This window comes from Octopus bimaculoides, chromosome 18 (assembly GCF_046866305.1).
Source record: "Octopus bimaculoides isolate indiv1 chromosome 18, ASM4686630v1, whole genome shotgun sequence".
NCBI classification, from domain to species: Eukaryota; Metazoa; Mollusca; class Cephalopoda; order Octopoda; family Octopodidae; genus Octopus; species Octopus bimaculoides.
The window spans coordinates 3,541,887-3,568,759 of NC_142945.1; the positions used below are offsets into that span (position 1 = coordinate 3,541,887).

Consider the following 26,873-nt stretch of genomic DNA (forward strand, 5'->3'; position numbering starts at 1 on the left):
AGATGAAATGTACAAAAAAATCATGAGTGTGTAACCGGGTTTAATTAAAAAGACTTGTCAGTCTGTTTCATGGGTCAAAGGAATATTGGTGGATCTTAAAGATTAAAACAGCCTTACGTCGTTGCTGCAAGGAAAAAAACAATACAGGCAAAATTTTTTATGTATGTGCGTGTGTGTAGTATTTTTTTTCTTTGTGTGTTGTCCTGTAAGACAATAGATGGAAGCAACGTTGTTTTTTTTTTTTCAAGCCATGTGGAGTCAGGCGAAAAGAGAAATCACTGTTCACTCGTTTGTTCTTTTCTCGGTCTCAATTGGTGTTGAAAAAAAAAAAAAAAAAAAAAAACCTGGTCAGCGGCTAGAGAGAAAACGCTCGTGTCATAGTAGTTGATGGTTCAATTTCCAGGCTGTATGGTATTTTTTCTCCGGGGTAAGAAAACTGTTGCAGTTGGTTGTTCCATTTCCTCGTCTCTTGTGTTGTTTTTTGGGGGTTTTTTTTCGTCGTCTCTTCATTTTTTTTTACGAGTTGTTAGAGAGATAATTCCGTTATCACGTCGGGGGTCACCAGTTATAAGAATTGGATGCGTTATGACGGCTCGGCCGTCTCTCCCCAGTTCTTATATTAATCATTAAAATCCAGAAATACAACAACACGAGGGGTAACGACAGGTCACTAGTTTATTCTAGGTTGGTGTAGAGCCGTTTCGTTCCTTGGTGAATAGGCATGCCGCTAGAATACCAAAGAAGCTTCGACCACATGTCGGGGTCGAGTTGTCAGAGAGCCTGGAAGACGTCCTGTCACGACGGTTCCTGGATGGAAAAGAGAGGGAACGCTATTGCTTTTTCTCCACCTGTTGCATTGCGCATGCGTACTCGGGTACTTCCGCTGACGGCAAATCCCTTGCACATGCGCAATGGCACTTCCCAAGATGGCGGCCACACGCGCCGCTACAAAAGGATGACAGAATAAATACCATGCTTTAAAAAATAAGTACTCGGGTTGTTTCACTAAACAAAAAATTCTTCAAGTCGGTGCCCCAGCATGGCCGCAGTCTAATGCCTGAAACAAATAAAAGATAAAACATACGTACATTTAGACACACACAGATAGATAGATAGATAGATAGGGGGAAAGAGAGGGGGAGACAGAGACAGACAGATAGATAGAGAGAGAGAAAGACAGACAGATAGATAGATAAATAGATAGATAGGTAGATAGATAAATAGATAGATAGGTAGATAGATAGATAGATAGATGGATAGATAGATAGATAGATGAAGAGACTTAAAAAAAAACATTTGGGGCAACTAGGGGTGGGTAACTCAAAAGTAACCGACAGCGTTGCGCCGCCGAACGAGGGCGCTAGTTGTCACAAACAGGAAGTTTACATACTTCAACAGATGCCAAGTGATTTCTGCTTCACTTTGTTTACATCTCGATCCTTTTGTCTCTCCGTTCCTCTCTTGTTTACATAACAAGCGACATTGTTCTTTGTTGAAGGCACTCATTAAAGAATGACTGCTTACAGGAAACTAAATTCCTCCGTTAAACCCAACCGACGTTATGGCTTTAAAAGACGCTGTCTCTCCCTTTTTGGCCGATTCATATTTCTGTCGGTCATCGCAATAACGTTGTTGCTGACCATCGGCCTTCTCTACATCTACGCCACATATCCACCTCACGCTTCTTGCACAATCAAATGGTGAGTAACTCTTCTGTTCACTTCTTTCTTCATTTATTTACTGTTTCTTCCGTCTCATTCTCGGTTCAAATCCTGCCGAGGTCATCTTCGCCCTTCCAGGGTCCATCAAATAAAGCACCAGATATAATCAACCAGTTCCCCCCACTCTCTCCGCTTATCCGTCTTAAATAGCATCGTAGTTCGCTAAACTACCCATCGTAGGGCAAAGCAACGCACTGGGGTCCCAACATACGCAGTGACACCCCGTATAGATTAGATCGTGGCCACTAAACTCGTGGGGTCCTTCGGGGCTACTTCCCCGTCTGATTATGTCTTAACTTGGCCCTGTCTCTCAGCTTAAAATTGTTAGTCTTTATACCTAATTAAAAATTGTTATTTGATGCTGTTTTACTATATTAAATTCTCTTCCATCAAAGCTTCCCCGATTTCCATTGTTTGTTCGCTTCTCCCTCATTTCGAACTCCCTCCCCCAATCCGCGAGTACCAGATCACACCCTTTGTTAAGGAAAAGACAAGAGCTCGATTCCGTATAATGGTTTTTATTCTATCAAGGTGTTAGATTTGAAAAGTTAATTTTATTCAACGTGAGTAATTTACCTGATCCCTGTTTTCACCAACACCTTTACCAGTTTAGCCCCTGAGAAACACTACCTTAGCATGCATTCCACTTCATATCGAGACAGACCTGGGCCTATTACTGGATAATATTTAAGAATTTGATGATATCGATAATTCATTCATACACTTAAGAATACTCACAATCATGTTCTCTGTCCCTCTCTTTCTCTCTCTCTCTCCGTGCGCGTGTATATATAAATATATATATAGAGAGAGTGAGAGATCAGTAAAACTAGGCACTTGTATAATGAGTGCGTATGTTAATCAAATTCATATTACTCGCTTGGTAAGATTGGTTGTAATGCATCTATAACACAGTAATAATTACCACGATGTGTGTGTGTGTGTGTATGAAGTCTCCTGATGAACCTGTATACACAAAAATTACGATGTTTCTAGGTTTTTCTCACAAAAAATAAAAAAACTTTATAATTGGACTTCCCAGAATAAGCATCTCTCTTATTTAGTTTCAGCATCCGTTTTATATACAAAACTTTGTTGCATACACAAAGCTTTGTGCGTGTGTATATAAATATATATAATAAGTAGATGGAACGTAACGCTATATATATATATACAGCTATATATACATACATACATACATCTATATATATATATATATATATTTATATATATATATATATATATATATATATATATATACAGCTATATATACATACATATATATATATATATATATATATATATATATATATATATATATATATATATATATATATAAATATATATATATGTATGTATGTATGTATATATATATATGATAGTGGTGTGAAGAAAAATACCCTGAAAATTATATTTTGATTTTCTTAAAGAATGGTATCACATGTTTTGGAACTAAATTTTGATCTGGTTATTGTATTGTTGTGGAATTTGAACCCCATGTGTGTATATATATGTATATATTTGTTTGTTTATGTGGGTTTGTATCTGTATGTATATATTATGATTGCATCATTATTGTGTGTTTATATATGTGTGTGTGTCTTTACGTATGTATATGTGTTAGTTTTTCTTGTCAGTAAACCTTCCAGTTACCCCCATACCTTCAAAGCTTTGTAAAATAAGAAATCCCTTGAAAAAAAAAAAAAAAACTGGTGATGGTTAGCAGCATTTTGCTGTAAAACAATGCCTTCGCTATCATATTCGTCCAACCCATGCAAATATGGAAAAACGAACGAACAAATACTTGCAGAAATAAAGGTTTTGCTATTGTTTTTATTATTAATTTTGGCTGTGTTCTCCATTAATACCCTCACAGCATTTTATGTAAGAGTACATTATCATTCTCATTAAGTCCCTTTGGCAAACCCCCCACCCACCCTATCTTCAAAATCTTAAACATGTGACTCGATTCTATGTCACATTGTAGAACTTGGGATGGGCACCAGACATTTTGGAATGTTAGCAAAATTCTTTATGACCTACATTGACTGATTTATGCAATCTATGGAACAGGGTGTTTTTTTTTATTCTGGCATAGTGTATCTGGGACTGTATTAACCAATGTGTTAATACAGGTTATTGAACAAGAATTTGCTGGACCTTCTTTCTCAGTCTACAAGTGACTCCCACCATATATGTATGTGTATATATATGTATATATATATATAGAACCATCATGGCATCTGATGTGGCATTTTAAACCAGACAATGTTTTCCAAAGACTACCGCATAGATTGCACATTCCGATTTGGATCACCAAAAGCTGCAGTTAAGCTCTGATCTTTATGGAGCTTTATATATATATATATATATATATATATATAACAATTAGAAAATGGAGGATAATATGCTGAACCCAACTATTTGCAGACGGTGTATCCCGTTGAATTCATTAATTTAATTCATAGCAAAAGTGACAGAAAAAGAAAGAAAGAACCAAAGCACAGGTGTCCATGGCAGACTATGTTATTTTGCCAACATGGTTTACATATAGAAGTACAAAGTACATAAGGAATTGGAGGATGAACAGAACTTCTGTTCATCCTCCAATTCCTTATGTACTTTGTACTTCTATATGTAAACCATGTTGGCAAAATAACATAGTCTGCCATGGACACCTGTGCTTTGGTTCTTTCTTTCTTTTTCTTTCTTTTTTTGTCACTTTTGCTATGAATTAAATTAATGAATTCAACGGGATACACCGTCTGCAAATAGTTGGGTTCAGCATATTATCCTCCATTTTCTAATTGTTATACAAATTTTGGGTAAAACCTTCACTTTTACCCGCTCCCATTGATTGCACCTAGTATAGCACTAGTGTAGCAATAATTGGGTACCCTCCCAGCAGTATACTGGATAGATACTATCCCTTAGTGGGTTGAACCCCCAACCCCTAACTCTCTCACGTTATATATATATATATATATATAAATATGTATGTATGTATCTATGTAGAGTACATGGCTTAATGGTTAAGACATTGCATTCATGACCACAAGATCATGGTTCAAATTCCTGGACCACTAGGCTATGCATCTTCATTTATATGTGTGCGAAGGTCACATGGCATAGTGGTTAAGTTGTTGCAGTCACAACTATGGGATTGTGATTTCAATTCCTGGACTGGGTGGTGCATTGTGCTCTTGAGCGAAACACCTCATTTCTTATTGCTCTGCAACCACTTTGACGCCTAACATGTAGTACACCATGCCCCCCCCCCCCTATTCAGGAAACATCGATTTGATGGAGAGAGTGAGGTTCATGTACAACACAAACATTTGATCGCTATAAGCGAATCGTTTGTGCAGCTTGTTCAGCAAGAAATTGCAGCACCGTCTACCTTGGACTACAAGAGACAACCACCATCTACTGCTTCCATTCCTGGTCTCTGTGACATTCAACAGTTTCAGATGTGACCATCCCTGTCTGTCCTTCAGCCCTCCTCCCCTCTCCCACTTGACTTCAGACAAACAATTCACATAAATACGCAATAAGTATATAAAGCAGACAATATGTCGTATCTCATTGATATTTTATCAACATGCTGTTGTTTATGTTGTTGTTGTTGTTGTTAGTATTGCTATTGTCAGTCAAAGTGTATTCCAAGTGGCCTCCTCCAAAGAGACGTGGAATATCAATTTTTGGTGAGAAATACAAGTTGCCTTATCCTCTTTCCAACTCTGATCCAGCTGATGTTTTCCCACAGGAAATGGAACACATAAAATGGTAATGAGCTCCAATTAACCAGTGGACATGGCAGACACAACAACAAACAAACAATAAACAATATGACTGACTGATGTAAATACTACAGGGTGGAGGTGGTAGGTAAGATGTTGTGGCGCAGGTGAAAGAGGAGGGGGAAAAGAAGAAGAAGATTATTTCTGTCAGCTACATAGTTTATTTCTCAGAGCAGCAACTCAAATCTGCTAGAATCATTTGGTTCCATTTCTAAGACAAGCTTTGAATTTTAATTCGTTTAACTTCCGTAATGGTTACCAGTTTGTGTGTGTGTGTGAGGATAGCATTATATATATATGCTTGTCTAACCATTGGGCTGTCAGATAAATTTGTTTGTTTTCTTTTTCTCCCCTCTTGACACACCATCATCATCGTCATCATCATTTAATGTCCATCTTCCATGCATGGGTAGGACGGTTAACAGCAGCCGACCAAGTAGGAAAACTTCCCTAGGCTACTGTGTCATTGTATGTCTGAAAAGTGGGAAAATTTATTTGAGCTTCAAAAACGATAGATGAAAGCTGAAGAGGAAGAATAAAAAAAACTCCCCCCCCCCCAAATAAAAACAGCAGCAAAATACATAAAACAGTATGATAAAATATAATTTTCTCATATTAATTAAAATATTGGCGTTAGGAAGGGCATCCAGCTGTAGAAACCTCGCCAGATCAGACTGGAGCCTGGTGCAGCCAACTGGATTGCTAGTCCCCAGTCAAACCGTTCAATCGATGATGATGATGATGATGGTGAACATTTGAAAGAATTGAAATAAATAAAACCAAACTGAAAACTTAATGGAATTTTTCCTGTCTTAAAATTTCTCTGTGTCTCTCCATTGCTTTTGTAGCTATTCATCTTTTGTTCAAATGTGTTTTTTATTTTTCTAATGTCAACGACTGATATTGGTGGATGTCTTAATATCATTTATCTGGCAAAGACAGGTGTTTTAACTAACGACTCTGAAGTTTGTTTTGAATCCTTTAAAAGCTGTTGGGTGTCTTCATTAACAAGTCTAACCGGTTCGTTTAAGTTTTAAGGAATTGTGGTTTTTCTTGTAGATTTTTTTGTTTTTGTTTTATTCTCCTGTTGGTTTCTCAAGTCATTTGACTTTGGGTGCAGTGGATTACATCAAGGGGCCCATCCCTCTCATGTTTGAGAATTTTTTATTCACTCCTGGAAGAATGCATTAATTATTTCAACCTGGCTGTGTTTGTAGACAGTTCAAAAGAATACTTTTAACAAAAAAAAAAAATAAAATAAAATGATAGCATAGTGTATATGTGATTGATAATTTATATATATATAACATCCTGGGGCCCTGGTTTGGGAGTTCCAAGTTTATGAGGAGTGTGCAACCACCTCTTAGCTATTGTTGTCCCCAGGTCTACTCAAACTCCTAGTAGTGTTACCTGTTAGGGTTCCAGCTATCGGTTTAGTAGCATATTAGGACTAGACTATTTATGCATTCGAAGACTGGATCTGGCAGACTGTGCAGAAGGAACCTTCATGGTTCAACGGAGGCGGTGGGAGAGGGGCAACTGCAGGAATGCATTGTGGAGTGCAAGGAGAACAAGATGGGGGGGGGGGACAAGTAAGACGTCTTGGCCATCTCCTGCATCCATCTCCAAAGTTGGCCTCGATGGGATTTGAACTCAGAACATAAAGACGGACGAAATGTCGCTAAGCATTTCGCCCATTGCGTTAACGATTCTGTCGGCTCGCCGTCTCCCTTTATTGAATATATTAACACTAATTTAATTATCCCCATCTAATTTGTGTACCTGTGTAATTTACGCCCACGGAAGGCTATTTGACCTAAATTGGCTTGCAACTTGTTAAAATTATTTCGTTTTTGTAGTTGGTTTGAAAACTAGAGCAGTCAGTGAAGATTGAATTAGATGGCTATCAATTTCAGTAAGGTAAATAAATAATAGTGCATGCTGTCAAACAAGTTGTTTCAAGGTTTATATTTACATTTTGCTTTCATAAAATTATCAGATGTCACACAACGACAGTTGTAGTGTTATTAGAGTAGTGTCCCTTGAATTCAATGTGGGCCTTCAGTTCCTTTGTCTTTTGGTTTTTGTTTTGTAACAGCAGATCGGCAGACGATGATACGATTTTTAGGTACTTCGAAACCACCAAGCTGAGTGTTCGTTTCCTGTTAGTTCTGTATGCTATCACCGAATTGTTTTGTTTTTCTCTCTCTCATGTGATGTTGCCAATTAAGTGACTCATAAGTCTCAAGGCCGGGCGAGTCATGTGATCGGAAGTTACTGTCTTACAAATGTGTATATAGCACAGTGTTTTTTTGTTGTTTTTTGCCTAAATAATGATAATAATAATAGTAAATGCGCTGATGCAGTCCCAAGCAGTGGCTTTCATGGCTTCTCATCTTAACTGGTTGGAAGTGCTATCATGTACATTGTTTTGTCTTGGTATAAAAAGATGGGCTACAGCAAATATTCTGCTCAGTACCACAGATTTCCTCAGTGGAATTCGAACTCACGACGTAAACACGGAAGGAAATGCCACGAAGTATTTTTTTCCAGCGTGCGAATGATTCTATCAGCTCAGCATATTTTTTTCTTATAGCTTTTAGTAATAATTCCTTCTACAGTCGGTACAAGGTCTGACATTTTGTAGGAGGAGACGAGTCAGTTACATTGACCCCATTATTCAACTGGTATTAAGTTTATCAATTTTGAATGGATAACAGGCGAAAATCAAACTTGCCAGAATCTGAACTCAGAACTTAAAGAAGCCAGAATATAAAAAATATATATAAAAATGTTTGTTGATGTACAATCTGTTTTAAAATTGTGTACATTTCTGCCATGGCGTCTATTGTTTGTTTACTGCCACTCATTTGAGAGATAAACACCAGCTTTGCAATCTCACACATACAAGGAAGTTATATGTAATAATAAAATATATTTAGCTTCACTATCAGAAAATAGATCCAAGGCCATTTGGACCGAGAATTAAATTGGTTGAACGTTGTGTATTATGGATGAGGTTTCAGTTAATTAGTTAATTGCTGGTTTCAAATTTTGGCACAAGGCCAGCAGTTTTATGGGTGGTGGTGGTGGGGTTAAGTTGATTATATCAATGCCAGTGTTCAACTGGTACTTATTTTCTCGACCCTGAGAGGACGAAAGTCAAAGTTTCCAGGTCCCATGGCTTGTCAGAACTAGAAGAGTTGTTAATTAAATAATTAAGACAGTGAGATGGCAGAATCAGTATTGTTACTCTGCCAGACAAAATACTTAGCAATATTTTTTCTGACTTTATGTTCTGTGTTCAAATGCCACCAGGATTGACTTTGTCTTTCGTTCTTTAGAGATCGATAAAATAAGTACCAGTTGAATATTTCAATACAACATGGCCAAGATGTTGGTCTGGATCAGGGTGTAACAGTTGTTGTAAGGGGTCGGGTTGTGGATCATTTACTCTAACCCTAACAAAATGTTCTGACTGCCCCTTTCTATTGCAGGACTTTTGACAGCAATTGTACCTACATCAACTACAAGATAGCAAACCAGATCATATCTTGGAACGATGCAGACTGCGGAACTGGAATGAAATGTCTGTACTCCGTAAGTGATTGCTTCCTTTTTTATTTTTATTTTTAGGGATCAGTACTGATGACCCTTGCAGGCCATCTATGGGTGGTGAGATTCATGTTAATGTTATATCTAAACTGTTGTAGATCAATAACTGCAGGGTGGAAATATCAGAGGAAGGGGGTTCAGAGGGGATGGGCTTGGCATGCGGGTTGGTGCAGGACTGGTGAAGGTTGATCCAATCAACAAAACAGCCTGCACATGAAATTAACATGCAAGTGGCTGAGTACTCCACAAACATGTGTATCTTTGTTGTAGTTCTCAAGGAGAGTCAGTTTTACACAGAATGTGACAGGGCTGGCCCCTTTGAGTTACAGGTACGACTCGTTTTTGCCAGCTGAGAGCACTGGAGCAAAGTGAAATAAAGAGTCTTGCTCAAGAACACAACACGCTGCTGGGTATCGAACTCAGAACTCTACAATCGTGAGGCAACACTAAGTCATACATTGAGGGTTGAATACAACAAAAGATATTAAGTAACCCCATAGAGGCTCCCTGTTTGGCTCAAGACAAACATGCCCCCGTTTTTCATCTCTGATTGTATTATGTCATAAATTTCCACCTTTCTTTATTCATAGTCTGTATTTATTTTTCATTTCAGCTCTCGTCTCATAACGCCAGTCTCATCTTAGGTTCCCATAAAACACCAAAATGGCATTTTACTGATTCTTTCTATTTTGCCTTTGCTCCTGACAACTCAACATGTTACGTGGAGGTAAGTGATACAAAGTATTTATGCATTATTTACATTATTTACATTTCCTATGTTTATATTTTGCTGCCATATGGAACCATCAGCAGAATTATTGCAACACGTACCCAGATGTTTCTTCCAGTTCTGGTTCTTGTCATTGCTTGCTTACAGAGAATTTCCTTGTAAGCATTTTTGCCATTAGAAAATTTGCCCTAAAAAAACAATAGTTACAGCAAAAAGTACATTATTTGTGCAGCATTGCTTGGAACTTTCATATATTTCATTTTTAAAAAAATGCTGATATAATAAACTTTATCATTGTCCATACAGCAAATTTCCCCATGGTAAGTGTTTACAACGAATTTTCTGGACACAGTTGTTGCTCAGATTTGGCACAAATGCCAGAATACGATCTCCCCTACAACTGCTTTACCAATTCTGTTGATTCTCTTCTTCACATCACTGCTTCTACTTCTTCCATCTCCTCTGACTGACATTATAACATACTAATCCTCTGTTTTTACCATTTCTAGGGAGTTTCATCCTCTGATTCTTGGTTTGCTCTGCTGGATTTTGGCGTCAACTACTGTAATCTCCATAATGTGATAACAGGTATGAATTGCTTTGACTACTAACCCCAAGATTCTGAGTTCGATTCCAGGCAGTGACCTGAATAATAATAATAATAAATAATAATAATAACATCGAAAAATACCTTAGGAATGAGAACCCATGTTCGAAATTTCCCCAAGACACCTGATGAAGGCTGGAGGGTATATCAGCCGAAACGTTGTGTTAACAACAAACAAGATGAGGACAAATATCCGTCATTTGTAAATAATGTACAGATTTATTACATTTTTCTTCCACTTGTATTATATATTTTTAAAAGTTTTTCTTCTGTTCATGTATTTATTTATTTGCCATTTTTTTCTTCCAGGGAGTGGCATTGACACTTTAGATGGTTACACAGAATTCACCGAGAACAGTGTCTGCACGTTGTATACTTCCAGAAATTGCGATAAATATTGATGTTCTAGTAACCAGTGGTGTTTCTATGAATGTGTTTAAACACTCACTCACACCTATATATATGTGTGTGTGTGCATATCTATAATATACATAATGTGAGTTTAATAAATGTATACATACATATATATATATGTATGTGTATATATGCTTTTTTTCTATGAGTTTTTTTACAAAGAATCCTGTATGTACGTCGAAAAGAAAAGCAATAAAGTATTTGTATGTTATTTTATAAAGTTTGTTTTGTTTAATGAAATTAATTTGATTTGAATAAAGTTGTATGGATACAGAGTTCGCTTTATCACCGGTCTTGAGTTCAATTTCACTGCATGAGACCTGACCAAGTGTCCTCTACAGCAGCTTTGAGCCAACCAAAACTTAGTGAGTGGAATTGGTAGACAGAAACTGAAAGTATCCAGCTGTGTGTAATCATCATCATTGTTTTGTAATGTCCACTAATCCATGCCTGCATGGGTCAGGTAGAGTTACTTTAACCAAATTTTCTGTGGCTGGATGCCCTTCCTGCGGCTAACCCTTACCTGCTTCTGAACAAAGCAATATCCACCCACCCGCCATAGCCAGACATGTTTTCACAGACGGTTGGAAATGAATGACACTGCTTGTATGACAGTGAAACTCATTTACGACTATCATGTGATGTCAACTGAAGGAGACGCAAACATACTACACATACAAGATGGCCTTCTTTCAGTTTCCATCAATGAAATTCACTTGCAAAGCCTTGGTTGGCCTGTGGCTATAGTGGGACTGAATCTAGAACCATGTGATGGGGAAGCAACCATCTTAATCCCACAGCAAGTGCATATGTTAATAAGCACTGTGCATTACTTCTCCCATCTGGGCCTCGACTGGTTCTGCCCTTTCAAAGACATGACATAGAATATTCCTTCTTCAAAAACAAGGGTTATGTAAGTGTTGGCAGCTGGGAGAGCATCCAACCATAAAACAATGCCTTAATATATGCTAACATGGAAAAATTGATGTATACCATGCAATGCTGATGAGGACCCAATAATACTGAAACACGTCCAAAGTTGTCCTGCTAAACGCGACCCTTGCTCTTTACAGCATATTCATGAAATTAGTTTCAATTAAAATTTCAGAGTTATCTCCCCTGCATTTCCTGAATTCGTTTGGTCAGAAAATGACTTATTAAATTGGATAAAATTTCAATGAATTAAAAATTTATTAACAGGTTACATTAATTATGCTGATGCTCATTTTATTATAAATTTGCGTTTTTTCACTTAACATCTGTTTACCTATGGCCTTAATGGGAAATTGATTGTTATGCAAGATTTAAAAGGCCAAAATATAGCTGTGTGACCAACCGCATGGTTTTCGTTTCAGTCCCACTTTGTGGCACCTTGGGCAAGTATCATCTGTTATAGCCTTAAACCAACCAAAGCCTTGTAAGTGGATTTAGTGGATGGAAACTAAAAGAAGCCCATCACATGTTTTTATATATCTGTGCCACATAAGGCAGAGAGCTGGCAGAATTGTTAGCCTGCTGGGCAGTATGTTTAGCGGCATTTCATCTATCTTTGCGTTCTGAGTTCAAATATCACCAATGCCAACTTTGTCTTTCATCCTTTCAGGGTCAATGAGAACAAGTACCAGTTATACATTGAGGTCGATGTAGTTGACTAGTTTCCTCCCTGCTAAATTTCAGGCCTTGTGTCTACTATGGAGGAAAGGATATATTTGTGTCACTTAAAAAGCGCCCTGTACACTCTAAAGAGCATCCAGCCATCGAAACCATACGAAAACAGATAATTGGAGCCCAGTGAAGCCCTCCAGTCTTGCCAGCTCCTCTCAAACCATTCAGCCACATCACTCCTAATATTTGGCCACCACACTCCCCAGACTGCAACCCCCTTGATTATTTATGTGTGGGGTGCAGTTGAGAGACCAACAAAACTCCTTATAACAGCAAAGATGAACTGAAGACAAAGATTATGGCAGCATTCACCAACTTAAAGAAGGAGACCGTTCGGAAGAGTTGCAGGAAATTCCGAAGTCTTCTGGTGGCCATGGTTGAAGCCAATGACGATTATATTGAATAAATTTACTCTTTAGTATTTCAAGATATTTTTATGTAATTTTGGTAAATATATCTGTTAAAATGAGTTGTCAGCATTATTTTCATTTTTGCGTAATTTAGACGACAATTTATTCACTGCATCCTGTATGTACATATAATTTATATATATATATGATTGACCGTTGACTGAACACTATTCAATTTTTTTTCTCCGTGTTTTTCTCCTTGTCTCCGTATTCTTTCTGTTGAAGAGCGTAGCTCGAAACGTCAAAGACTTTCCGTATTCCCGAGCGTCATACTAATATATACTTTTGCTATTTACACCACCTGTCCTCGTCTGTTATTATTTGTATATTCTCCCATATATAATATATATACATATACAATATATATATACACATATACATATATATACATATACATATATATATATACATATACATATACATATATATTGTTTTTCATTGGAAATGCAATTTGTCTTGTGACAAGTTTCATGCCACTTCAGGCATTCTCACCTGAAGATTGCACTGGCATGAAACTCAAGTTGTGTGATAAACTCTTATTTTCGGTTTCAATATGAGAAAATCTACACCCTCTATATGTCTGTGTACTATATATTTATATATATATATATATATATATATATATATATGTGTATGTGTTTTTTACTTGGTTCAGCAATTAGACTGATGCCATGCTGGAGCATCACCTTGAAGAATTCTATCAGTCTCTTTTGCTGAACTGCTAAGTTATGGGAGTGTAAACACACCAACACTGTCTTGCACATTTTCACTCAAGCCATAAGTTGAACCGATGCAATAGTAGAAGATACTTGTCCAAGGTACCACATAGTAGGACTGAACCTGGGGTTATGTGGTTGTGAAACAAACTTCTTTCCTACACAGCTATGCTTGCACCATGTATATTCACACAAACACACAGCTTCTAGTTTCAACTTGTCAGTCTAAACAAACTTTCCTACCAAATTACTAAAACATGCTTAAATGGATCCAACTTAATTTTTTTTTTTTTTGTTTAACACTGAAAAACCAAATGTGAAAGGGAAAAAAAACAAAAAACAGCAAAAAAATCTGTCATATTTATTATAGTTCAAAAAGAAATGTTACCATAGCGATATATTTTACATGAGAATAAAAATGATATCTAACACAGTGACAAAGTTATACATTTTAGGGGAGACAGCAGATGATTAAATCAACTCCAATATTTGAATAGTACAACAGTACTGTATTTTAATTGACCCCGGGAGGATGAAAGGCAAAGTCGACCCCATCAAGATTTGAACTCACAATGCAAAGAGACATGGTTAAGTACCACAATGCATTTTGTCTGATGCTCTACCGATTTTACCAGTTCATTACCCCTCAAACATTATTCTTATTACATGAGAATAATATGAAGAATTTGTTGCTTAGGTACAAGACAAACAGTTGAAAAGGGAGGGATTTGATTAATTAGGACTTAACTGCTATTACTAGCATTTCATTGACCTAGTATCCTGCCACTTTTGTCCTTCACTTGTTGCAAAGTGGGAACATACAGAGACATTGGGTCGAACTGCCCATGTTTCATTTGACTCCCATATCAGGATCAGCAGATCAAATCACTGGGAGAGCATGAGGAGGTGTGTGTGTGTGTGTGTGTGTGTGTGTGTGTGTGTGTGTGTGTGTGTGTGTGTGTGTGTGTGTGTGTGTGTGTGTGTGTGTGTGTGTGTGTGTGTGTGTGTGTGAGGGGGTGGAGCAATATGAGGTGAGGAACGGTCACTTGAGAGTGAAGGAAAAAATGTAAAGAAGAGTGACCTTAAGTGAGCGGGACAGGATTGCCAAAACATTAAAATATTGTTTTATTTTTAATAATAATAATAATAATAATAATTTTGGCACAAAGCCAGCAATTTTGAAGGAAGGGAATTAGTCGATTACATCAACCCCAGTATTTGACTGGTACTTTTTCCACTGATTTGGAAAAGATGAAAGGCAAAGTTGACCCTAGTGGAATTTGAACTCAGAATGTAAGGAACCAAGAAACACTGCTAAGCATTTTGTTTGACATGCTCTTCATTCTGGCAGCTCACCACCTTTGTAACAATAATTAATAATAATAATGATTTCTGAAATTGATACAAGACTGTAAATAATGTAGCATGTATAGTAATATGGGAAGTGGGATGGGTGAAATACTCAAAGTGACCCCAGCATTACTTGACCAATAGTTATTTTATCAACATCCACTCACCCAAGAAGGATGAAAGACAAAAAAAAAATTTTTTTTAATTGCAAAAAAAAAAAAATTTTTAATAAAAACTTTTAATTGAAAAAAATTTTTTTTTAAATTGAAAAAAAGAATTTTTCTTAATTAAAAAAATAAATAAAAATAAAAATACAAACAAAGACCTTTGCAGGATTTGAACTCAGCATCAAAAGAAGACATTTTGTCCAGTACTTCACCACTTCTGCCAATGTTAATAATAATTGTTTCTGATTTTGGCGCAGGGCCAGAAATTATGAGGAAAGGAGAGTGGAGTTAGTTGATGCCATAGACCTTAGTATGTGACTGGTACTTTAGTTCAACGACCCAGGAAGGATGATAGGCAATGCCGACATTGGTCGGATTTGAACTCAATAATAATAATAATAATAATAATAGTAATAATAATATCAAAATAATAATTTTTTACTTTGGCACAAGGCCACCAATTTTTGGGGGGAGGGGTTAGTAGATTAAATTGACCCCAGTACTACTATTACTACAACTACGACTACTACAACGACTACTACTACTACTACTACTAAAAACTAATAATAATAATAATAATAATAATAATGGAGATATCTTTATCAAAGAAATCAAAATAATAAAAAAAAAAAGAGGTATGAAATATAAAAACAAGATCAAATAATTTGAAACTAAAACATTGTATGAATGTCTCCCAAGATTACCATTGCCATACAGTGGTACCACCTAAATTTATACTGCTACAATTTCTTTAAAAAAAATGAAAAAAAAAAAAAAAAAAAATTTCAGAACATTCTTGTTTGTGTTTTTTAAAAATATCTCTTTTAATAATATTTCAATTTAACTAAATTTAAATTTGGTAAATTTGAATAAATTTGTACACCATGGCAGAGCAAAGAGAATTGGATATTAAAATGCTTATGGTAGCACTGAACATTGTTATATATATGTGTATGTGAGTGTGTGTGTGTATATATATATATATATACACATACACACACACACATATCACATTTGATTTGGTTTGTAAGAATCTTGATTTGAACTAGTGTTCAAACATATTTTGTAGTATCCCAGGAGGGTCATCATGCCAATAATAACCACACACAAACACACATAGATACCCAATCATACATGATTCAGTTCAGAGTTACAGTAAACATTACAAAAGATTCTCTGTTTCCAATTGAAGAACTCTGCTCAAAACCACATTGGTACCAACCATGGAATATAAAGTTAACCAAATTTCACAGACATTAGCTAAATGATATTTTGTCATTGTATAACACCACTGGCATCCTCAGACCCAAAGATTCTGGAAGTTTCCTTTTTTTCTTTTTTTTTTTCTTTTTGATATCTTCATTAAAATTTAAAGTACCCTGTTGGAATTAAGAATTAAAAAAAAAATTGAAAATATGATTAAGGCACAGGAGAAAAGAATTTTCCACACATTAAGGGTGAGAGGAAGGGACACAAAAATCTGTTGTTTTTTTTTTTCATATATATATTTTTCTTTGAGAATGGCATACATACAGTAATTTTATTTAGGTCATAAATTTTTTTTTTTCTTTCCTTCTTTAAATTGCTGTCATTTTTTAAAAATGCTCTTGAGTGTTCTTTTTTTTTTTGTTTTACTTATTTCTTTTATTTTTGTTTGTTGTTCTTTCTTTGAAATGAAACATGGAAAAAAATAAAGAAAGAAAGAATAAAATATCACAGGTATAAAAATGTTTTGAATATATAATATGTATGTATGTATGTCTATATATATATATATATATATATATATATATATATATATATATATGTATGTATGTATGTATGTATGTATATATATACGTGTATGAGTGTGTATGCTTGTATATGCATATTGTATTGTATATATACCGAAGTCATGAAAATCTTTAATAAGTGAGCATGTCAATAATATACAGATATGTCAATCATATCTGTATAAATAGTCTTCATATTGAAGGATACCAATGTGTATATGCATGTCTATGTCATTCATACATACATACACACACATACACATATATATATATATATATATATATATATATATATATATATATATGTATATATATATATATATATATAATTCACAATCAAAGGTGCAAAAATGGCATACTCTGAATAAAAAGGTGAGGTAATCCAATCGTCGAGGGAGATCCATGAATCAGGTACTCCAAAACAGTTGGAAGAATGGGGGGGGGGGTATGTGAGCGTGGAGTAAATAGTCAACTAGAAGAACACAGAGAAAAAAAAACCCAAAAAAAACCTGAGGTCATAGCACAAGCAATGTATTAATAAGACACTCAGAGAAGGGAGAGAGTAGTTGTCTTACATTTCAAGCATAGCTCTTCTTTTGAAACAGGTAAAACAGGAAAGTCCAAAGGGAAAGAAGAAAGAAAGAGAGAAAACAAATCACCAACTGTTGACAATTTTCCCCTTTGTTTTACCTGTTTCCAAAGAAGAGCCATGCTTGAAATGTAAAACAACTACCCTCTTCTTTCTCTGAGTGTCTTATTAATACATTGCTTACGCTATGTTCTCACGAGTATAGTAAAGTTAGTGTCGAGTGGCTGGGCCTTCAAGTTTTGTCACACAGCTTATTCACTTCTAACCAGACGCACACACACACACACATATACACACGCATATACACATTTATAATGCATGTAGGAACATATGAATGCATACATATGTCAAAATATGATATATATGTTTGTAATTGTGTTTATGTATGTGTACACACACACATATATATACATATATATATATATATATATATATATATATATATATATATATAAGGATAAAGATTGTGATGATATATATTTATAATGCATGTAATCATATAATATGCATTGCTTTATGTATCTATGTGTACAGTATATATATATAGGTTTGTGTATGCGTGAGAGTGTGTATATCTCACATGCACCCATTCATACAAACAACCATGTATACACACACTGGTATCAGGTTTTGATAAAAATGACCAACAAGATAATTAATAAAATCAAATTTCAAGCTAGGCTTAGCTGCAGCTTACAGGCAACTCAGAAATTTCATTGCTCTGCTTTAGAACTTGGAATCAAAACCTTTAAAAAATGATAATAGGAGTTTAGGATTTAAAAAAAAAAAAAAAATCAATTAAGCATCATTAAATAAATGAATAAACATATCATTCCTTTAAAATCAAATTAATACAGGTAATTATATTGTTTCTCACTGTAAAATATTTTGCTAGAAATTTCCAACTGATAACAAACACGCATAACACACACACACACACACATGCACATGTATACGTATACATATTTAGAGCAAGGTTTCATTCAACCCACCGCTACTCAGAGTAGTGACTCTGTGAAAACTCAGGTTTGAGAAAATGATGAGACACATGTATTTAGTACTTCCCTCTCCCCTTTTTGATTTGGCCATCCAAACATGCACATATTACACACACACACACACACACACACACAGACATACGCAATGCATACATATATATATAAGCATATATATATGCAAGTATATATATATATATATGTGTATATATATTCAATACACACTGGAAAGGATAAATAATATGTATATATATCATGATATATCTTCATCTGGTTATCTATAACAATCAGGAAATATGAGAGAGAAGAGAGAGAAAGAGAGGAGTGAGAGAATGTGAGAGAAAACAGATTGGTAGAGAAGCAGAAAGAGAAAGAGACGGAGAGAAGGAAGGAAGAATGAGATTTGAAAAAAAATTCAAACGAAAATTAAGTTTGAAAATTTGGAGAAGTCATTTTGGTTTTTTGGTTTTTAAAGTCACTTCTTTTTTTAAAACTTTGATCCCAATTTGACTTGTGAAATAATCAATGTCTTTTGTTGTTGTTGTTGTTGTCTGTCTCTCTGTCTGAGAGATAAATGAAGACAACGGTGAAGCAGTTCATCTTTGGAAATAGTCGTTGGCTTTAGGGTATTGTAGGTGTTGGGCTTTCGTAGAAGAGAATTGGTGGGGCACCTGTACATTGTAATATTGTCCATCTTTCGGATAACCAGGTTTGCAGGAATCAGGTAAAGTCTGCAAAAGAACAAGCAGAATTACTTACAAAAGAATAGTCACAATATAGTTGTAATCACAGAATAGTTGTAGCTATAATCACATTATAGTCATATTTATCCTGGTTTGTATCACATGTGCCATTGGATATTGATTCACCAAAGTTTTACACAACTTCATATTTATAATGGCATGTATCTTTATTCCATTCTGGAGAAATAGTGGTGCAATGCTATGAAAAAGAGGCTTCAGGTAACAAAATAATGAAGACAGAGAAATCAAATGGATAAATCAGCAGAAAAAAAAAAAAGAGTGATACATACAGCGTTCATGGCACCATGTGAGTGAATTGTTGTATAAGGAATATCTGTGCGAATTATCAAATAGTTTCTGTTTTGTCTGTATTTCCAGAAACAACCAAAGAAGAACAGTAAAATGAGGATAATGCCAAAACCGAACCTGGAAGAGAGAGAAAAAAAAGGAGAAACAGTAATTAGAGTAATTAGAGTACAGGCATGAGAAGAAGTGAATTAAAGTATGGAAAAAAAAGAAACAATGAAGTGTAAAACTGTTTCATAGTTAAACATATTCAATAAGGGACTTTGATATCCTTTCTGTATGAGAGAGGGGGTCTGGGAGATGTATGACTGATCTTCAATAAAAAAAAAAACTATGCTATTACTAAACAAAACAAAAATGACAAAGCTTTTTCTTTGCAAATTAGGGGTTCACATACACACACATATATAAGAGAGCTGAAATGTTCTGGGGCTAATGGGTAAAAGGAAATACAGGAGGATTTTAGTCAACGTATTCCCCTCTTGGGTTCACACATTTATTGCAGTGGTCCTTCAGTTTTTCCAAACCCTGTAAAAGAACTTGAAAGGTTGGGTCTCCAACCAGGCCTTTCATGATACCCTTAAGGCAAAGAACTTTTCAGCACCCGCCCACCTGTGTGTGTGAGTGTGTGTGTATGTATTAATACTTAGCAGAAGTAACAGAGTGGCTCAAGGGCTTGTATTACCAAACCTGTACATATATATATATGCATATGTGTGTATGTATGTGCATATACTATAATATATATATAATCAGTATCATTTTACATCTCCTTTCCAAGCTGGCATAGGTTGGACAGGTCATCATGTTCTGAATTAATGTTTATTCAGAATAACTGTCCACTTAGAAGGTTTGGCAGACCACATCTTGTTTGTGTGTTTCCTTTTTGGCCGTGTTCCTATAGTGTCTTCGTTGGTAACCTTATTGTTACCAACAACTTTACAGAATGTACTTGATGTAGTTTATCATAGCACCAGCAGCAAAAAGGTTGCCAATGTTGTCTCTACACATTTCACATACTGCACTGGGTGCATTTCACAAGTGAGGTGGCCTAGTAAACCCATAAAACTGGAATGCCCTCATTACTCTGTCCCATGAAGCAGTCAATTAAAAGAAGGAATGATGATAAACAAACTAGGACAGGCGAGTGTAGGGAGCAGGAATACGAGAGCAGAAACAGTGATTGGGTGAAAGTGATAGAATAGTATGTGTGTGTATATATAACACACACGTTTATCATCATCATCATCACCATCATTGTAACATCTACTTCTCCAAACTTGCATGGGTCACATGAGATATGTTATCTTAGTTTGCATCACATGTGCCATTGCATGACCAGACATGGTTCCACAGAAGATTGGAAATGAAGGATACAGCTTACATGACAGTGGCACTCAATGACTATCCAACAATGTCAAAGCACGGAGGCATTAACACACACACAGATATACACATACATATTTATGTACACACACACACACACACACATAGAAATTTCCTTCAATTTCCATTAACTAAATCCATTCACAAGGCTTTGGTCAACCAGGAATCCTAGAAGAAAATACATGCCCAAAGTGCCACACAGTGGTACTGAACCCACAAACTTGGGTAGCAAACTAAGCTTCTTACCATCCAACCTATACACACACACACTCATTCTAAATAATCTTATTTAAAAAAAAAAGGCTACATTCAAACGAGCTGGGTTACATAATTCGTTAAGAGGTTTTATCTCTCTACATTATACAAATGTCTTTTTTTTTTTTTTTTTACTTCATGGAGTGTTATCAAAAGTTGTCTTGTCAAGATGACACCCAATAGGGTGGAAATAATTAGCATGTCAGAATGATAACTCCAGTGCAGGAAAATGAAACAAAAATAAAACAAATAGTTATCTCCCTTGTTACTAATCTTGCCTCTTTAGCGTTGACCTGTGCTCCATTTTTTCAATGTTTTTCAATCCCACGCTTGTATACTCGTCTGTTTATCTACTCCCACCTATATTTTCTTTGTTTATTTCTAGCCATTCCTCAACATACCTTCATTACTGATTCCATTTACTGCTTTGGTAAAGCCACGGTTCATGTCAGGATGTGAGTGCGGCGGGGGCGGCGGGGGGGGGGGGGGGGTTCACATGCATTTGTGTGCATATGAGACCTTGCTACTTTCATCAGGTTTCTTCACGTCAGACTGTAGGTATGTGTGTGTGTGTAATTATGCATATGCATGTGTGTGTGACATACAGGTATTTCTGATCAGGTTTCCTTAATTATTAACCCCCTCCACACACACACACCTTAACAGCAAATCCACGCAATTACTAGACATCAAAATACCATTGAGCTGTTGATGTTATTAATTGGTATCTCTTATTCTCTTTTTCATAAAAAAAGAAATGTGACTCCTTGAGGCACACCTGAATTCTACTCATATAAGGACATAGCAATAAAGGAGGCTTCAGAAAGTCATACAACCTGCTAGAAATAGCAACCAAATTTCCCTCATTATTTTCTGCCATCTTAGACGAGGAAGTGCACAGTGAATGATGAGGTAGTCCCTGATACATCAAGGGATGATTACCACTTGCTAAGTAGTTCAAACAAGGGCACACAACCCCAGGAGTTCAAGGACTCCTCCAAGTGCCTTGTGTTGCTGACAGTAAGGAAGCTTTCTCCACATGTAAACGACCAGCCAGAAGGGTGTGTAACCTGCTTCAAAGTATCTAACAATCATGTAGTTAAAAGCTGACAAAGCTTGCCTTCTTCTGGGCAAGTGTAGAGAAAATTTGTCTCTGTAGAGGTGAGTCATGGACTATGAAGAATGAGCTGCAAGATTGCCTTGATGGTGGTAGCTACACCACGCTTCTTGTGCGGGCCCAAAACTTCTCATGTCCTGGGGTCAATTTCTTTTACTAAAGGCAGTGCTCCAGCATGGCCAGTCAAATGACTGAAACTTGTAAAAAAAAATATATGTGTGTGTGTGTGTGTTCTTTTACTCATGATTGTAGCCATGCTGGAGCACTGCCTTGAAGGGTTTTTAGTGGGGGTATAAACACACATACATACACACAACAGGCTTCCACACAGTTTCCGTCTTCCACACCCAAATAGAGACCAAAGACTGCCCAGCAACAGAGCTGTTATTAGCAAAGATACACAACGTGAAAGTGAAGATCTACCAAAATTTAAATGGGGAACAGAGACTCCTGGTGCAGCTTTGTGAGACACATCTTGGCTGCAGCCATTTGAATGAGGACATGGTTACTGTTGGAGCACCCTATGATCAGGTGCCTAAGGTTAAACAACTACAACACAACAAGAACAGTTGTAGTAAAATTAACAATAAAAGAAAGGGGACAAAAAAAAGAAAAACGAAACCAGAGTCTGATAAAAACAGTGATAGTCTGCAACAACAGAGAACAGTGAATAGACATATTGTTGATGGGTGGTGGTGGTGGTGGTGGTGAGGGGGAGAGGTGAAACCTGACATTTCAAACAGAGGAACCAGTCTTTAAAAACAGGCAAAGATTGAGTTCAACAGCAAAATTTACTTTCTTCGTGAAACACAAACTTACTTTTTTTTTATTTTACGATTTTGTTTATTCTGAAATTCCTGTGGGTGAAGAAAACTCTCGTTTCAAAAGGCAACCTCAAAGGGGTGGGTGTAACTATCTCCGTTGTGGTTTAGCCCCAGGTCAGGCCTGGCTGAGTAAACCTATGGCGAAATGTGCTAAAGCTGTGATCATCCCACCTTTGTTTGAAATCTACTGGACACAGGACCCCGTTTTCCTGATTACATGTTTTCTCCCCTTTATAAGAAGACCGTAGGGTGAGGTTTAAAGGAGACTTAGCTGCTATTTCTGGAAGTCTGAATCTTTCCTGCTACTGGGATCATTGCTAGGGACAAAGTATAATCTTTACAAATATCGGTTTCAAATTTTGGCACAAGACCACAAGTTCAAGGGAAGAGGGGGTAAGTCTATTACATCGACCCCCCCCCCCTCCCAGTGCTCAACTGGTACTTATTTTATCGACCCCGAAAGGATGAAAGGCAAAGTCGACCTCGGCGGAATTTGAACACAGAATATTACAACAAACAAAATACCACTTAGCATTTTGCCTGGCATGCCAACGGTCCTGCCAGTTTGCCGCCTTACAACTCTTTACAAATATTAGAAACGTATTCTGGAAACCCATAGTAATATACACAACTGGATGTGGTGGTGATGATGATGATGATGGTGATGACGGTGGTGGTGGTGGTGGTGACATTAATGGCTGGCTTGAAACAGATTTACACATACAGAACACATTTGTATATATTTGCCAATGCTTATGGGTTTTTGAGCTTCTGTAAATTTCCTGTTTGTCTACACAGGCTTACACACGTAAGTACATCGTAAGATAATCATTTAATGATCATAGCTCATTAATACAATTAGCTGTTTAATTTACAGATCACAGAAGGGGGTTAGGGGGCGGGGGCTGGATAAGGAAATCAAACCAGCGGGTTAATGAATACTGTTCATAGAATACATTCAAAAATGTTCTTGTTTAGCCCTAGGTCAGCCCCAATCTGACAGGCTTATGATCAAAAAGATTCCAGCTATGACCATTATATCTTTCATTCAAGCATAATACATCTCAGCCTACATTATCCAATAAATCCTTTGTAAAAAATAAAATGGAAGGAGGTGTAACTTGAGGGAGATTTGGCTGTTATTTCTAGCAAGTATATGGAAACAAACTAGGCCTGTCTACTTAAAAGTCTAATGGGAGTTGACATAATTTCTAGATATATTCATAGGAGGAGCCGAACTGAAGCTTACAAAACTTCAGTTTTACAGCAGTTAATTGCCCAACCATGTGGTGTCTATTTACAATGAGAGAATCTCGGTCAAGACCTAATTGTGCTGCTCAATATAACCTCAACTCTTTAGCATTCAGATTTGTTAAATGTAATGTTTATTTAATTCACATTGTTTTGAAATAATCATGGATTATCTCATTGTAGCTTCCAGATTTCAATGCCATGCTTTTATATTTTTAGAATGACATTGTAGGGTAGGTGTGAGAGGTTGGATCTGGTCTGTTTTAACATAAAACAGTCGGAATACTTGGGCCGGATATGGCTGGATTAAATGCTAAAAAGGTTAAGCAATACTGGTTTGAGCTAATAAGAGGAAAATAATAAGCCAATTAGCTTGCTGGCAATGGAAAGAAAACAATGTTGTCCTTCAAGTAAGTTAATCTTTTAATACCATGTAAACAACAAGAAAATCGCTTTGCTACGGCTAAACACAAAATAACAGATGGAACAATATATAAGGAGGGGGGGGGGGTCAAAGTAATAAATCTGAAAGCAAATGATGTAGAAACCCAAACCTTGTAATGTTACATTAAAAGGCATAATTTATATATGTAGACACACACACACACACATCATTTAACTGTTTCAGTCCTTAGAGTGTGGCCACGCTGAGACACTGAGCTATGGTGACATTCTTTTTGGTATTTCCTTTTAATAAATCATCCACGAGCTCTGCACTTTAGAGTTCCTCTGGAATAAAACAGAAGACCCTTACGGGGAAAATAAGTAAGTGTTGGTGACTGACAGGAAGTGCATCAAGCTGTAAAATGCATGCCACAATTTCCTTCTGTCTAATCCATGAGCAAACGGTGGCTCGGTTGGCAGATCATGAGATGTTTACGTTCGTGGTAGACGCTGGAAGAATAAACACTTGAAGAGGGACAAAGACAAGGCAAAGTGATTGTGAATGTGGGTATGTTTATCAAGGGGTTAATTTTATTTTGAGTATAGTCTCTAGCACACTTAAGTCTATGGAACAGATGACTCATCATAGATGCGTATTGTTGCTTACCATCCACCTTTCTCTCTCTCTTCTCCAACATCTTCCTTTTCCATAAGGGATACTTCACAACAAATTAGATGCTGTGCGCTTAACACTAGACAATCTGCTCTCATCATGGCAACATCAGCATCTTCACTTGATCTGATATCGCATCTGGCTCCTCTAAAAATGTCATCAAAAACAAACACTGGAGTCCTATTTACCCATCTGGGATATAGCTGTTTTTCTCTCACAAACACACATCATAGATTCACATTTGCCACAAGGATGGAGAAGGGCAGGCCTGCTCTTGAAATGAGTGATATGAGCATTTTGAAATGAGGGCAGACAAATTACAATGTTACATAACACTTGGATGCGTTTAAAACTTTTGCACAACACTGTGGTGAAGAAAATGGAATTATAAGGATACAAACTATTTCAAACGCCTTTAGGCTAGGAGACAGGCCTGAAGCAGACCTGGTGTAAAGATGGTATGTTATTGATGAGATCTTGGACAAACCTAACTGATTGATTAAAACAGTCAAATCAATCAATTAGTGAATTGGTTAAATGTTAGCAAATTCACTTATGATAATCGTTTCAAATTTTGGCACAAGGCCAGCATTTTTGTGGGCATGATTAAATTGATTGCATCGACCTCAGTACTCATCTGGTACTGATTTTATCAGCCCTGAAAGGATGAAAGGCAAAGCTGACCTCAGCAGAATTTGAACTCAGAATGTAAAAACAGATGAAATGCCACAAAGCATTTTGCCCAGCATGTTAACAATTCTGCTAACTTGCCACCATAAACTGACTAATAGTTACGAAAAAAAAGGAAATAGAACCAGTGCATGTGTTTATTATTGGCATAATGACCCTCCCAAGAGACAACAAAATCAGTTTCAACACAGACGTTCACATTAAGAATCTTGCAAACCAAATACAAAAACAAGACAAACTATTTTGTTTTCTCATTAATAAAAGTAGGATGGAATGGGACAGAAAACTTTCCATAATATTGGGGTGGAATGTGGGTGATGGCACCTTTCAGTCTGATAAGCGCTGTTCGAAACAATGCCATTTGAGTACACACTAGAATACTATTCACCCGCTTACAATGCAGTTGTCACTGATATAAATAGGAACACTCTAAAGGATCTTTGATTACACACCAGGGTACTGTTCACCCACCTATGATGTAATCGTAGCTGCTACTCACAGGAACACCCTAAAGAAGGCTAGTCTATTGATCAGCAATAATTTGTTAATACATTACAACCTATATAGCCCACAGGTACAAAGTCTCTTCGGTTTGCTTATTGACGTTATTTGTTTGAAATTCAGGAGTTAGCTGAAGGGCCACAATTTTCAGGCCAAACCCAGCTCGGAAGACAGATTTAAGTGTGTCACCTC

The 26,873-nt window shown here is 36.4% G+C and overlaps 2 protein-coding genes across 3 annotated transcripts in view; one reads left to right on the top strand and one right to left on the bottom strand.

The window, feature by feature from the left end:
- The first annotated feature begins 1,346 nt into the window (after positions 1–1,346).
- LOC106872845 (uncharacterized) lies at positions 1,347–11,098 on the top strand. Of its 2 annotated transcripts, none has more exons than XM_014919981.3 (5): positions 1,347–1,700; positions 9,019–9,121; positions 9,750–9,863; positions 10,376–10,454; positions 10,783–11,098. In XM_014919981.3, exons 1-5 carry the CDS (start codon positions 1,513–1,515, stop codon positions 10,872–10,874), a joined length of 576 nt encoding a protein of 191 aa, XP_014775467.1. In that variant the 5' UTR covers positions 1,347–1,512; the 3' UTR covers positions 10,875–11,098. The 2 variants fall into 2 exon arrangements, with proteins under 2 accessions (XP_014775467.1, XP_089221773.1); XM_089365647.1 differs by lacking the exon at positions 1,347–1,700 and adding an exon at positions 7,558–7,685.
- A 7,238-nt stretch (positions 11,099–18,336) lies between these two features.
- Positions 18,337–26,873, bottom strand: part of LOC106872878 (uncharacterized) — a 36,241-nt gene continuing 27,704 nt past the window's right edge. Inside the window, exons 4-5 of the mRNA XM_014920034.3 lie at positions 19,585–19,720; positions 18,337–19,282 (exon numbers count right to left, since the gene is read on the bottom strand). Of these exons, the coding sequence (XP_014775520.1) occupies positions 19,148–19,282; positions 19,585–19,720 (271 nt within the window). The 3' untranslated portion in view covers positions 18,337–19,147. The remainder of the gene's footprint in view (positions 19,283–19,584; positions 19,721–26,873) is intronic.